The 15,806-nt window shown below is 44.6% G+C and overlaps 1 protein-coding gene across 1 annotated transcript in view; it reads left to right on the top strand.

The window, feature by feature from the left end:
• The window catches only part of GXYLT2 (glucoside xylosyltransferase 2), a 211,710-nt gene that overhangs the window by 152,382 nt on the left and 43,522 nt on the right, over nucleotides 1-15,806 (top strand). The window contains exon 3 of the mRNA XM_078661877.1: nucleotides 14,205-14,336. Coding sequence (XP_078518003.1) covers nucleotides 14,205-14,336 — 132 coding nt within the window. The remainder of the gene's footprint in view (nucleotides 1-14,204; nucleotides 14,337-15,806) is intronic.

Genomic DNA, 15,806 nt, shown 5'->3' with positions numbered 1-15,806 from the left:
CGAGGCAGAGCAAGAAAGAAAGAGATAAGAGCATGTGGGCATGCATGAGGGTGTACATTTGATGAGTCATAGGTGTGTGATAGGTGGGTCATAGGTGGGTGGCTACATAGAGGAGGAGTTACATGGCAGGCTGGAACTTTGCCCTACTTGTGCACGCAACTGGATCATGACGTGCAATTGACGTGTGACTGGGGGGAGCTGACTTTAAGTCTAGTAGAGAACCTTCAGTGTCAGGGCGACCAGCACATCTGGTACTATCTGATATCTTGAGTCGGGGATGTATTATCTGAAGCAAAGGTTGCTCATCACTAAAAGACAGAAAGGGCATATATTTCTATGTGCATTGCAAGGGGGCTGTGAGCTTTCTTCAGATGCAAGTACTGTAATTACATTTAAACGGAGACAGGAAGGCTAGGTCTCTATCTCTACGGACGGCTTCTGTTTATTCTTGTTAACCGGGCAGGAATGTGATTTCGTACAACAAGCAGATAACTATTTTGCAAAACACTGTCTTGGCAACCCTTGCTGGGCCCTTTTCGGCTGAGCTAGAAGTATGCGAGGTCAGGGATACGTAACTGTAGCTTTCAGAGTGTCTGAGCCATGAAAAACCCTTAATTCAGAAAGTGGCTCAGGCTGAACCACAAAAAGGGTTCATTACGATATTTATTTAAAAGTGCACAATGCAAATACATGGGCCTTCATGTTAGCTTAACGTTTGGGAAACTTGATGACAGGCACCTTAATGCAGGACGTGATTGCAGAGGCCTTGTGATTCAGGCCACTAAGAGAAATATGCATGGGTGACATGCACATACATGTAACATAGGGTATAAGTAGGGGGCATCTTGGTCAGGCAAAATTTCATTTTCCTCATTCCCTCCTTGTCCCCTACATTACCCTTCAGGATACATCTATATTCATGAGACCGTATATTTGATCATACAGCATCATTTGTTCGTCTTTAATCCTTTGTATACGTGGATGTGGAACACATGCAGTTGCACACAGGCCGCAAATGGCCGGGCCACACTGCAGACAGAGACAGCAACCAAATATTATAAGTAGTATAAGTCCTAGGAACGACACCACTTTCCATCCCCATGCCGATATTACACCCCAGAGCAAACTGGACAAAGTCCATGTGCCTGGGTCTTGATGTATATCATGAGCAATCTTGTGGAGTCTTGTTATTGCTGCGTACACAGATGGCGCGTTATTTGGGATGAAAATGCAGCAAGTGGAGCCAATCACTCTACAGGCTCCGCCCCTATCCGCCAAGATGACGTCTAGAACGAGGCGATTTTGAAGAACGACAAGTCTAATAGCAGACTGTTCCTGGGTCAAGTTCGCCAGGGCAGATGCAGTCACATTCACTACTGCTTCAAGAGTCCTTGTTAACTTGCGTATCAGTTTACTGTTTTGGACGGGACCTATGAAGAAAAAGAATCCTTTGTTGAAATCTGTATATTGCTCCCAAGCTGTTTCAGTCTGATCAATCCCTGAGGTATCTGTCTTCCTCTTTTGTCTAACATGTTCTAGTCGTGAATCTCTATGATAATTGGATGGGGCTAGAAAAACGGGTGGAAGCAGGAACGCTATATAACATGTCCCACCCCAGTCTAAGGGCAGATGTACATAGGCTGTCTGACCGCAAATGAAATAGGTATGGCGTGATGTTTTGAAAGAAGACTGTCCTTTATCATCAAACTCTACCACAGCGTTACACTCGCTGTGTCCCATGAGTACTGAGCCCTTCTTTCTGACACATAAATCACCTTTTGCTGGCAGGACTGAAATAAACGGTGGACCTGTATTTTGCTTGGGCTGAACATTTAACATTATAAAGTTAACGGATGCATTTCCCTGCTCATACTCTTCATTTTCTAGATCAGTTCCTTTCCTTTGGGGAAACCCTTTTTCGTCTGGGAAGCATGCCTTATTCATTACTTTATTCAAGTTTCCATATATCCAGCCACCTGGATAAGCTATGTACTTTCTATCTATTGAGGTCATTAAAGCAAACCATGCTCCACATGAACCATTGTGTGAGAACGGTAAAGGATAGAATGGCAGAACTCCCTTCGTTTTCTGATAAGGGGGCAGTTGGCCACATACCCAGCAGTCAGTTGCATTGCTGGTCTGGTGAGAATGGTGTAACATACGAATAAATGTATTGTTACGTAGTGCAAGTCGATATGACAATTCATGAGGTGGCAGTTCACTAAATGTATGCTCTACAGTGCTGTTACTGGAAGAGTGCATATGTGAAGCAAAAGGAGGAAAGAAAACATGTAGTAATAAACTGACACAGATTATAACAATGCACAGAATAAAAAGAATGATCAAAGTAACTATACATCTACTGCGTAATATCTTGCAGTACTTAGCTTTCATTTGGGTTTTCTTGCTATTCTTGTCTGTGATCTTATACATGTCAGAAATCTAGTCTAACCGATTCACCACCGAGTGGACTTAGACAATTAAACTACGTCTGACTTACTAGATCTTAACTTAGATTTATACTCCTGCTGTGGAGTCTTTTCTAGCAAAGGCGGCGCAAAGTCTGTATTGTCCTTATTGTCTGTATTGTTTATAGTCTTTAATGTTCCAGATTGTCCGAAGTATTTTTTTTCAATGCTGCGCGTGGATCCACCCCTTGCGTCCTTCCACTTTCACGGCGAACCTCGTGGTCAGTAGCACCAACTTCGGGGTCTTCCAACGTGGCTCAAGGGGGCTTGATCGGTCAAAATTCCGGATGAGGGTAAAATCGCCTGGTGATATGGCATGCTCCTTGACCTGGGTGTTGTCAGGGAAGGCGGCGGCAACCTGTGAACGACAAGAAAGTAGTGCAGACATCAAGGAAGCCAGGTAATCTGTCAGCATGTTACTGTCAACATCAGTAATTTTCTTTGGCATAGGCGTACCCCACATATTTGGCGGTCTACCGAAAACCACTTCGTACGGAGATAGGCCTGTTCTGGAATGAGCTACCATACGCATGTAAAAGAGGGCAACCGGCAAGGCTACCATCCAATCCACGCCTTTTTCTGCACATATCTTAGCTAGTTTCGTTTTGATTGTCTGGTTATGTCTTTCTACAAGGCCTGCTGCTTCGGGGTGTCTTACACAATGGAACTTCCAATTATAACCCAACAGAAGAGACACTTGTTTCATTAATTCAGAGGAAAATGGCTGCCGGTTATCTGAATAGATGACACGGGGCAATATCTGGGGAAGAACTCGCGCACCAATTGCCTGGCTGTTGTCACAGCAGTGTAATCTGGAACTGGATACGCTTCTGTCCATTTGGATAGTGCACACACTACTACTAAGACATACTTGTAACCTCTACATCTGTCCATTTGGATATAATCCATCTGGAGAACCTCAAAAGGGTGGTCAGGAGGATGAAATCTGCCTTGTTCCACCGGAATGCCTTTGCCTGGATTGAGCTGGCAACATATCATACATGTTCGTACTTTCTGTTTCGCTGCTGCACGCATGTGCTTGGAATCTGGAAGAAACCATGTACCTTTTCCCTTAGTCATCCAACCTTGGTCAGTCTGGACCCCTCCTTGTTCAGTCCATTTCTTTATCTCATCTGTAGTGGCATGTGTCTGTATGTCTAGTACATCTTGAGAAGGATCCCTGACTGTCATGCATTTTGTCAGTAATGGTACCTCTGTCCTTGTCGTGTCTGTTGGTGTCTGGGCTGTCTGGGATGTAAGTTTAGCTGTTCGGTCTGCCAGGTCATTACCCTGGGAAATGGTGTCTGTAACTTTGGTATGAGCTCTGCATTTCAGGATAGCTATGGCTATAGGATAATGTATTGCTTCTGACAGGGCTTGAATAAGCGGACCATGCTGCTACTAACTCTCCTGCACTCCTTCTCATGCATGATCCATCTACATAGAGTATCAGGCCAGGGTCTGGAAGTGCAATATCTGTCAGGTCTTGTCTTGGTTTCGTCACTATATTCATTATTTCCACACAGTCATGTGGTGGTGCATTTACTGTACTTGAGGGCAAAAGTGTTGCAGGGTTCAGAATATTACAACGTCTGATCTCTATGTGTGGCTGAAATAATGTCAGTTCATATCCTGTCAGTCTCGCTACAGTCAAGTGTTGTGTCTGTGTCCTGTTTAAGAGAACCTCTACTGCATGTGGTACTTGTACTGTCAGAGGGTGTCCCAACACTATTGAGTCTCTTTGTCTTATGGCTAGGGCTGTTGCTGCAACTGATTTCAGGCACGCAGGCAGAGCCTGGGCCCACTGGATCTAGTGTACTAGGAAAATAAGCACACAGCTTGTGTTTTCCTGCTTGATCTTGTGTGAGGACAGATAACGCTGTTCCATCTCGTTCAGTTACGAAAAGCATAAAAGGTTTACTGTAACATGGAGTCGCTAAAACTGGCGCTTGACATAATGCTCTTTTTAATTCCTCAAATGCCAAGGTATGTTCTTGTGTCCAAGGGAGGACAGTCGGAGTGGCTGCTTCCTGAGTTTGTCAATTGTATGAGTGGTTTGGCTAGAAAGGCATACTGGGGACTCCATTGCCTGCAGTATGAAGTGAGGCCAATAAAGGCACGTACTTCCTTTTGTGTCTTTGGCTGTGAAAGGTTGTGTTAGCTGTCCACCCTCCTTGGAAAGCAAGTGTCCAAGGTACACCACTTGCTTTTCACAGAATTGCAGCTTTGAAGGGGACACTTTGTGCCCCTTGTCTGTCAGAAAGTGTAAAACTGTCAGTGATGCATTTTCGCAGTCTGGTTCAGATCGTGTTGCAATCAGGATGTCGTCTATATACTGTATCAGTGCTGTGTTGGAAGGCATGTAAATACTGTCCAGCTGTCTTTCTAATGCTTGACTGTAAATGCTAGGACTCATTGCAAGAGCGAAACTCCTGCCAATTATTCTGTTTACACTACGAGGGAAAAACTATTCATTTGCAAGCATGCACTTTCATGAAGTCAATGAAGCTTCCAGTGTTGACTGTAAGGAAGAGCAACTTGACCCCCACCTTATATAAACATTTCTTCCGCGGAAAGGAATTGGAGTATGGCCAATAACAACAAGACAGGCACTGCTCGGCTCTCCAAGAGGGAAAAGCCCTCCCTTCACAAAATATCTTTCCCTGGGAGCCAGGCCACCTCAAGGTCGAAAAACACATTCTGTGTAATTCAAAACATATCTGTACCCAGGCCACAGGGCTAACCAACTTTCTCTAACTTAACTGAAGCAAATTTAAAACGTGATAAAAAGCATCCTAAAATCAGTAATTAATAAGGACTTTTTTTTTTTATTTCGTAGTTTAGACACATGCTAGCATTTTAAAATAATTATATCATAAAATATTGATACTAGCTGCAAAGGAAAAAGAAACAGAACAACATGGCATGGAAACACACCACATTTTACTTTTTGAAAATAACATGTGAAACACCATAATTTTGCATTGCATAACCAAGATTTTCATAATTAAGTGTGCAAGCTCTCCTATTCTACCTATTAAAAGGGCCAGATTCATCTTTTTTTTAAAAAAAACATGTTTCCTAATTGAGTGGATTAACTGTCACACGCTATTCTAAAGGGCAGCTTGCATTGGGGAAAATAATGTATAGTTTGTAGAACACATTTCTATTTTAAAAAAACACACGGTTGCATTACACTAATTAAAAGCACATTCTATGATGGGTCTGTTTTATATTTTCTTCTCAACCGTGCCTTTGAAAGGAACCCTCAGTCGTGAAAACATTAAAGCACCCTCTGTGCAAACCCTTATCTCAATCCGACTGATTTATTTACAACTTTACCGACCTCTGAGTCAAACACATTAAATCAAGTGTTCCAAGGCAAACCCACACGAATACGTGGATAGAATATTAAATGAACACTTCTATACTCTCCATGCAAAATGTTACCATTTCAGTCAGCAAGCTGACAAAGCACATAGGCAGACCCAGCAACCAATGAAAAAGTTAAATCAAACCATCATTCATCTCACCACTCACTGACTTTTAGTGTCAGCTCACATAACCATGCATGTTAAACAGCATGTTAAACCAAATACTGCCTTCTCAATACAAGATATTAACCCTTTGGCAGCTGAAGCACAATCATTCCCCAATGACTGCAGTACATGGGAAAGTCATGAACTCATTTCTCCACGTTATCACATAACACGTACGCACATCTTCAAAACCTTTTCTTCAAGCACTTGAAAGAGATCCAGCTCTCTCCTGCCTAACGTAATGATAACATGCTCTGCACAAGCCATATTCACAAGAAACTCAACAAGTCATAATAATTACATGCTCTTCATAAACCATATTTACAAGGAGCTATTTACAAGGAACTCCACAGTAAACTTATCTGGCCGATGGGGGCAGAGGGAAATCTGCGTTTACGTAGTCTGGTGCGGGCTCTTCTAGATAGGAGGAAATAAAAGCCTCTGATGCTGTCGGCTTTACTCTACATACTCTAAATGGTACAGGTGGTGGCGTTCGTGACCTACTGGGTGTTTCTGAGGTGGTCACTCTAGCTAGTTCTTCTGACAGGACGGGATAAATACCAGTAATGACGGCATTTCTATCTCTGTCAGTCTGTTCTGTAATGACCCGTTCCCCCTCCTCTCGTAGTTCTTTTTCTTTGGCTTTTTCCCCTGCTTGTCTAGTTCTATCTGCTTTATTCAATTCTTTCTCTATCCTCCTATGTGACTCTTTGCGCCACAATTCAATGGCATCTTTCTGAGAGGGTCTTGACTTCTTTTTCCATAGCGCTTCCTCTACTCTCATAATGCATTCAGGATCCCATGTTCCCGAGATAGGCCATCTATATTTCTCCTCCAAGTCCTTTGTATAGTCTACCCAGAAATCCAAAAACAAAATGGCGTCTAACCCATGCTTATTATACATACAATGACCAGGTGTGTCTCTGGGCGGGATGTTAACTGACTCTTCTAGTATACCTTTTCTGGTCCCTATCTGACGCAATTTTGAAAACAGTGGCATGTTGAAACCAACACAATGGAAATACAATACACAAAAATAGACTGAAACAATCAACAATCATTCACACTAAAACATCATAACATTAAAACAAACATGATCTAAACCAATACAGAGAACTAAACATGTACTTGAAAAACTATATGCACTGGAATACAGTACAACCATACCGGTCTCAAAAATGAGACACGTCTTTACCGTGCCCACGTTTTACCATGGACCCGTCTTGACCGTGCTCGTGTGAACGAACCCGTCTTTACCGTTTTCACGAATAACGTGAACCCGTCTTTACCGTGCCCACGTTTTACCGTGGACCCGTCTTTACCGTGCCCACGTGTTACCGTGGACCCGTCTTTACCGTACCCACGTGTTACCGTGGACCCGTCTTTACCGTGTTCATATAAAATGAACCCGTCTTGAACTTGATGCATCCCCCATAGTGGTACTCACCGGGAAACAGAACTTGAAACTTGAAGGCCTCGGAAACTCGATACTAAGCTTGCGCCTTGGAAAAGGTGGGCCTCGGAAACCTCAGACCTTGCTCTCTCACGGGTGGGCTCTGGTTGGGATGATCCGCAATCCTCACCGCCTCGTGTGGACGCCTGGTCACAGTCCGTCTCCTCCGTGGGCCTGAGGGAGTAAGCAGGAAGTCCTGCTGGTGCGCACTTTGAAGTCCGTCACGGCTGTAGAAGGGGGCAAGAGCTGTACCTACGTCACCGGCGCGTGGGGAAAGGGATAGTCCCTGTATTCGGGCGCCAGATTAATGTGGTAAATAAAATATTACCCTGGCATAATTTCTAGGCATTAACAATTAGCATGTATCAAATGAGAGGCAGAGAGTCCGTGGTGTCCAAGTTAAAAGGGCTTTATTCCAATAACTCGAGTTAAGGGAGAATCTGTTCCTTCACCACTGAGGTTCAGGAAGGGTCTTCTAACAATTAATCTCTGAAAATCATATATATACATTTCTCCTTGTACATAGGGAGGAACGCTCGAGGCAGAGCAAGAAAGAAAGAGATAAGAGCATGTGGGCGTGCATGAGGGTGTACATTTGATGAGTGATAGGTGTGTGATAGGTGGGTCATAGGTGGGTGGCTACATAGAGGAGGAGTTACATGGCAGGCTGGAACTTTGCCCTACTTGTGCACGCAACTGGATCATGACGTGCAATTGACGTGTAACTGGGGGGAGCTGACTTTAAGTCTAGTAGAGAACCTTCAGTGTCAGGGCGACCAGCACATCTGGTACTATCTGATATCTTGAGTCGGGGATGTATTATCTGAAGCAAAGGTTGCTCATCACTAAAAGACAGAAAGGGCATATATTTCTTTGTGCATTGCAAGGGGGCTGTGAGCTTTCTTCAGATGCAAGTACTGTAATTACATTTAAACGGAGACAGGAAGGCTAGGTCTCTATCTCTACGGACGGCTTCTGTTTATTCTTGTTAACCGGGCAGGAATGTGATTCCGTACAACAAGCAGATAACTATTTTTGCAAAACACTGCCTTGGCAACCCTTGCTGGGCCCTTTTCGGCTGAGCTAGAAGTATGCGAGGTCAGGGATACGTAACTTAATTCAGAAAGTGGCTCAGGCTGAACCACAAAAAGGGTTCATTACGATATTTATTAAGTGCACAATGCAAATACATGGGCCTTCATGTTAGCTTAACGTTTGGGAAACTTGATGACAGGCACCTTAATGCAGGACGTGATTGCAGAGGCCTTGTGATTCAGGCCACTAAGAGAAATATGCATGGGTGACATGCACATACATGTAACATAGGGTATAAGTAGGGGGCATCTTGGTCAGGCAAAATTTCATTTTCATTCAGAATGCAGCACACAGAGTAAGTGGTAAAATTAGGAGAAATTAAGACATTTCTCCTCGTTACGCTGGCTTTGGGAAAGCGTTAGTTTTGGCGCTGCTCTAGATTTGCGCTATATTGTAACTCTGGGGCAGTGTCAAAAACCACGAGTCAAATTTACAGTGCTCCTGCAGCACTTTTACACTGCCGCAGATTCACTTTTGTAAAGCTCAGAAGCACAGTGTGACGGCGGCCCATATTAACAAGACCGTGTAAAGCCACCCTGCGTGGCTTTTCATGACCTGGTAAATATGGCCCCCTTTCACGCATTACTCTGTGTGAAAGGGGCGTTCCATGGGTGTTGCTGTGGGTGTTCCCACGTAACACCCACGGGACCTGATGCATTCCCAGATTTACAAGGTTTTGTAAACCTGGGAATGCGTCAGATTCCTACTCCTCCCCAAGGGAGGCATAAGGAGGCACAACTCATTTTCATTTTTAGGTCTCGTCCTATTAATCGCGCAAGCGATAATGGGACGAGAGTATAGAGGCTCATCCAAGCTCTGAAACCATCGCGGATTACGTTGAGTGCATGTGCTCATGCACGCGCTTTTTACCGAGCCGCCTGCCTCCCGGAGCTTCACTTCAAAGGCATCCAGTCCCCCGCCCCCTGCTTCACACTTTTCACGGCCGCCAGGCTGTGTCTCGCATTTCTCCCCCCCCCCGCCCCCTGCTTCACACTTTTCACGGCCGCCAGGCCATGTCTTGCATTTCTCCTCCCCCCCTAACACCCCTGCGGTTGCTGCCCACGAGCTTGTTATTCAGATACGAGCAGTTGTTCCTTTTGCCATCACCGGATCCGTCAAACCCACTGCAATTTTAAGCACATCAGAGACAAGGCCGTGTTATTTCCTACAATATGGAATTAACAAAAAATATGTAGTGTCCCTTTTTAAAAGAGTAACAAACACAGCATTAAAATTGAGCAGGTTTTTTTATACATGTCAAACGAAAATGGTGAATAACGCTTTAAAAACAATAGACCATCTCTTGCAACTCCTTAATATGTTTAGCTGATTCATTGGTGTCTGCATCAATACCACGCCTGTGCGGTAGCAAATGGCTAGCAGCCTAGCGCCTACACGGCTGCATTAATTGAGGGCAACACGTGTTAAAACACCCACAAGCCTCCCCTTTAGAAACCGACAACAGACTTCATCCTTTAACTCTACAAAAGTTACCAGTCCGTACCAAACAAGAATAACCCAGAAACACATGCAAAAAAGCAATTTTCAAGGAAACTACCACTGGCTACTTGTGTAAGAGACCTCACACCTAGTAACAACCAGCGACCACTAAAAAGAAAGGTTTGCGCCGCGGAAGCTGCAGTGTGGTAAAGGTGGGCTGGTGTGTGCAGGCTGGACATTTCAACTACACCCCCTGGCCTCTCATTTTTCCCGAAGCACATACATCCGACATTTTTTCGGCCCCTTCGTGCTGTTTTCTGACGTTTTGAAGCAAGTCTGCCAGTTTAATCAGGCCTCCTGTCAGCACACTCGCTTATCAGGACAGTGTGACTGGACATGGCTGCTCCTATCTCTTCCTCCCAGGCGTGGATTGTGCCCATTCCCTGGCTGCTGCTGCAGGGCGACCTTTCCATGATCACTGTGATGCCCAACCTGCCTCGCCAGAACTGTCTGCCTGCTTCCCCATCTCCACTAATGGCAAGGAGAACTGCTTGGTAATCACTCCCTTGGCAGCTCTCTTCAGCCGAAACAGAAAAGCTCCATCAAACTATGCTACAGCGAGGGGTTAATCAGCTACTCCTTGCACGGTATAGGAGAGTGAACAACAATTTCAGGTCGTCGACTAGGCTCTGGCAATCATTAACTTCCTTGCTCCAATGGAAGTGAGGGGAGCATGCAGAGGTGTCCCTTGTTTAAGTCAGTGAGCCTCTGTGGATGCCTCTGACGTGTAAACGGCAGCGCGCACTCTGAAGTAGCCTTATACATGACCCTAATATCGGTAATGCCCTGTCCCACCGGATATTGCAACGTATTGGCAGCAACGGAGTTATGGGATATGGACAATCCCGCCTATAAGCATTCTTATTGAATTTACACCGCGTATTACCTCACAGGTCTGAATACTCGGGAGAGCTTGTCGCATTTCGCTTTTTCCGTGCCGTGGTAACAATAATTGATGGGTGTGCATGAGTGAATTGGTAGATTAGGTTTTGACTCCCATGCGCTTTTTAGTTGTACTCTAAAGTCTTCCCCACCACCCCCCATTTCCGCATCATAATCACGCACAGGGGGCTGTATCTTCGTTAATGTTGTACTTGGCTACATTTTGGAATAATTGGAATGTAGAAGCAGTACTTATGTCAGTCAAACCTGATGTCACCCCAATTTTGAAAGTCATTTAAAACAGGGCTAGGGTGTGGCAAACAACCCGTGGGTGTAAAAAAAAAAAGTATTCCTTTTTTAGACCTATCCACATTTCTTGACCCAGTACAAAGCGTCGTGAGGGAAGGTCGGGGCATGCGTGGTACTTTCACGGCCGCGAGGCCGTGCTTCAAAGGGATCCGCTCCCCCGCCCCCTGCTTCACACTTTAAAGGAATGCTCTCCCCCGCCCCCCACAGCAATGCCAAGAGCTTGTTTGTGGCAGCGTTTAGCTGAGGTGAGAGCTGCTTGCAGAATATCTTCCTTCCCACCCTCGCCATCTCCGGAGTTACCCGTGGCTGCATTGCAAGCCTGTGCGTGCACAGTTTCTTGCATCATGCCACCCTGCATACGGCTCACTGATCTTTTATGCAAATTAATGTTGAACTGGGATTGAATGAATTGGGAAAGGACAAAGATGGGCCGCAAGGAAGACCTGTCCTTTATAATACCGGGGCTTTTCGTTAAATGCATCCATGCATTTGTTTAGCTGTCACGGTGCTTCATGCAGAGTGACATCCCCTCCTCTGTATCTGCATTTCCCAACGGCCCCAGCTCACCCTCCAGAGACACATCTTGGCAACACGCATGCGTGGGCCCGCTGTGCACTGTTTGCTGAGAGAGTACTGTGTGTCTATTTTTTGTGCCTTTCTGCCCTCTGTTAGACTTGTTTTTTTGTGCCTTTCTGTCCTGTTAGACTCGTTTTTCCCTTGTTTTTCTGCCCTTCTGCCCTCTGTTAGACTCGTTCTTTGTGCCCTTCTGCCCTTCTGTTAGACTCGTTTTTTGTGCCCTTCTGCCCTCTGTTAGACTCGTTTTTTGTGCCTTTCTGCCCTGTGTTAGACTCGTTTTTTGTGCCCTTCTGCCCTCTGTTAGACTCGGTTTTTGTGCCTTTCTGCCCCCTGTTAGACTCGTTTTTTGTGCCCTTCTGGCCTCGTTAAACTCGTTTTTCCCTTGTTTTTCTGCCCTTTTGCCCTCATTAGACTCGTTTTCCCCTTGTTTTTCTGCCCTTATGCCCTCTGTTAGACTGGTTTTTTGTGCCTTTCTGCCCCCTGTTAGACTTGTCTTTTGTGCCCTTCTGCCCTCGTTAGACTTGTTTTTCCCTTGTTTTTCTGCCCTTATGCCCTCCGTTAGACTCGTTTTTTGTGCCTTTCTGCCCTCTGCACCACCACGTTATCACTCAGCACCACCATATTATCACTCAGCACCACCACAGCACCACCCAGCACCACCACAGCACCACTCAGCACCACCACAGCACCACCCAGCACCACCACAACACCTCTCAGCACCACCACATTATCACTCAGCACCACCACAGCACCACTCTGCACCACCACAGCACCACTCAGCACCACCACATTATCACTCAACACCACCATATTATCACTCAGCACCACCACAGCACCACTCAGCACCACCACAGCACCACTCTGCACCACCACATTATCACTCAGCACCACCACAGCACCACTCAGCACCACCACAGCATCACTCAGCACCACCACAGCACCACTCAGCACCACCACAGCACCACTCAGCACCACCACAGCATCACTCAGCACCACCACAGCACCACCACAGCACCACTCAGCACCACCATAGTACCACTCAGCACCACTCAGCACCACCACAGCACCACTCAACACCACCACAGCACCACTCAGCGCAACCACAGCATCACTCAGCGCAACCACAGCATCACTCAGCGCAACCACAGCATCACTCAGTGCAACCACAGCATCAATCAGTACCACCACAGCATCACTGGTTCAAATATGTTCTCTCAATGTTTCAAGCTTTATTACAAATGTCACAAAAAGATGTTAATATTTCACTTCTGTTCTTGGATTTTCGTCACATTAAATACACTGAACATAATCTTCACAAAAGTTATTTACAAAAGTTTAAGCTATTGCCATTATAAATTACAATCACTTTTATTTAAGTATTAATTATTTAAAAAAATTAAAAGCCATTGTTATTTGTAATATCAATACATCTAAGTCACGTAAATACAAAACATGTTGCATTACAAATGCTATAGGTGTCACATTTGCGAAAGTTTTAACTATTGGCATTGTAAATGACAAAGCTATTAATTTAGCTATTTTCAAAAACAACACATAAATAAAAAAATTGTCATTTACAAGACCAATAGCTCAAACTTTCCTAATGCGAGACCTATTGCATTGCAAATGCTTGTTCTATGTGAGCTGCATTTTGCAGCACACATAGAAACGTAAAACATATCTAGGTGATTGTTTTTGTGCAGGAAAGTGTCCACCGTAGACGCACCACCTTCGGAGGATCTTCCGCTGGATAATGAATTCTCTCTCTACTGCATGTCATGTCTTCAGATCAGGGCGCTTTTTTCTGTCTGACTGATGAGAGTCTGGTTGTTTTTTGCGTAGTTGTTGATATTTACATGAATGTTTTGTTGTATGAGTATGACTGATATGTCTTTTGCATGGATGAATGAGTCTACAGAAATGTTTTTAATGTTTCTTTGAGTTCTGGGATAACGCTGTATCCATTATATATGTTGTGTGATTTACTGAAATTATGAATTTTTTATAAGCAAAAATGAAAATAAAATTATTTAAAAGAATATCAGCTTTTCTGTGGGCAATTGTTAATTTCGGAACCTACTGGTCCGTTCGATTTTTGGGAACCTCCCTTTCATGTTGTTGCTTATGATTTCAGATCAGGGCGCACATGGACAGAATTATGGTGCATTTCTTGCTCTTGCTTGAAAAGCTATTTTGTGGCTAAATGAGACCTTTGTTCCTCTCATTATGTTTGATGTAATACTTAAACAGATTATTAATGTCCTCATTAAAAGAGTTGTCCATCTTCATTCTCCCAAGGACAGGTCTGTCCAGAGGACACTGCGCAATGTGCTTTGTGAATCATCACGCTTTTCATGTGTTTTTCTTTTGTGTATTTTGCAGTTGCGGTTGTGGCCAAAGTCCAGCACCCTCAAGTTTGAATTCAGCACCTACCCAATCACCTTCTCAGTGGGGAGCGCGCGCGATTGGAAGAAACTCTTCAAGCCCTGCGCGGCGCAGCGGCTCTTCCTTCCGGTAGGACACAAACTCCGCCTCCTTGAGCCTACACCAGAATATTTTTTGTTGAATATGTGACTAGCAAACCAATCAGAAAACGTAAAAAGTATTTCAAGCCAAACAGCTGTTCTTTCTTTTTTTTTTTTAAATGTTCTTTCTGGTCCTGATTCTTGAAATGGGATGTTGGCGCTATAGAGAGTCCCAGATACAGAATCAATTGTTTAAGGCATATTTTATGCCAACCCTGGACTCTATAAAGAGTTTAGGGGTTCTCTCTGGGGTCGCTGTCCCATCTCACTCTATGTTGTCTCATCCCCTACAATTCAGGAGGTCTTACAGCATCTTTTTCAGAGAGCTTCGCCGCCATTGCCCCTAACCAATAGCGCCTTTGCCATGTCACCGGGTCTAATCAGACCGGGATCTTTATGACCCCCATTAGAGTTCCCTATCCCATCTATGCCAGATTAGTATCTTGGTATCGTCCCCTCGCCTCCCAGACCCACGCCTGTGGAGCTCTGCACCTTTGCGACTACGGTCACTCTCTATGAAGACTCAGCACATACATGTTCTATGTTTAGCTCCACAGACTAAGCGTAAGGTTGGTACCCTACTCTACAACGTGATCACATCTTCTCGCAGTGTCTATTACTTCATATTCCGTATCATTGCTGTCAGGTATGTTAAACCCTGTAGGTTCAATGTGAGTAAACTAGGACTACTACTCCCAGAATGCATTATTGTGTCCATTAACAGCTGGGACTGTAAATATGGTGTCCTGATGGCAAGACGTGAGGAGCAAGACCTACATGAGTGCAGAAGAGACGTAAAAAGCCTAACTCTGCACCGTAGTCGCTGTTAGGATATTGTTCCACCCCGCTAGCCTTCGTTACAGTGCTAATAATTTGCATGTAGTGATACATTGATTGCTTCCGGATGTAGTTGTGATTTCATGGAAGGCCAGCAATCCTGTCTCCATATCCCAATTAATGCAAAAGTATGTCTTCTCCTTCCCCTCAACATGTTTTTTGAAAACATAAGACAGAATTGTGAAGCTTATGGGATATCTAGAAAGGAAATATATGAAGGCAAAGTTGGAAGGCTTCAGCATAGGATTGCAGGCCTTCGATTAAATCTGACATCACCCCATCCGTGTCAAGACTACACCGGCTCCCCTTCCAGCTGGGGTCATCATCAAGATCAGCTGCATCACTCATAAAACCCTCGTCAACATCACTCATAAAAACCCCAGACAACATCACTAGTAAAAACCCTTGTCAACATCACTCATAAAACCCCATACAACATCACTGTAAAACCTCTGATAACATTGCTCATAAAACCCCCTACAACATCACTCATAAAAACCCTCGACAACATCACTCATAAAAACCCTTGTCAACATCACTCATAAAACCCTCGACAACATCACTCATAAAAACCCCAGACAACATCACTAGTAAAAACCCTTGTCAACATCACTCATAAAAC

This window comes from Lissotriton helveticus, chromosome 9, assembly GCF_964261635.1.
Source record: "Lissotriton helveticus chromosome 9, aLisHel1.1, whole genome shotgun sequence".
NCBI classification, from domain to species: domain Eukaryota; kingdom Metazoa; phylum Chordata; class Amphibia; order Caudata; family Salamandridae; genus Lissotriton; species Lissotriton helveticus.
This window is presented reverse-complemented; position numbering and strand designations above follow the sequence as displayed.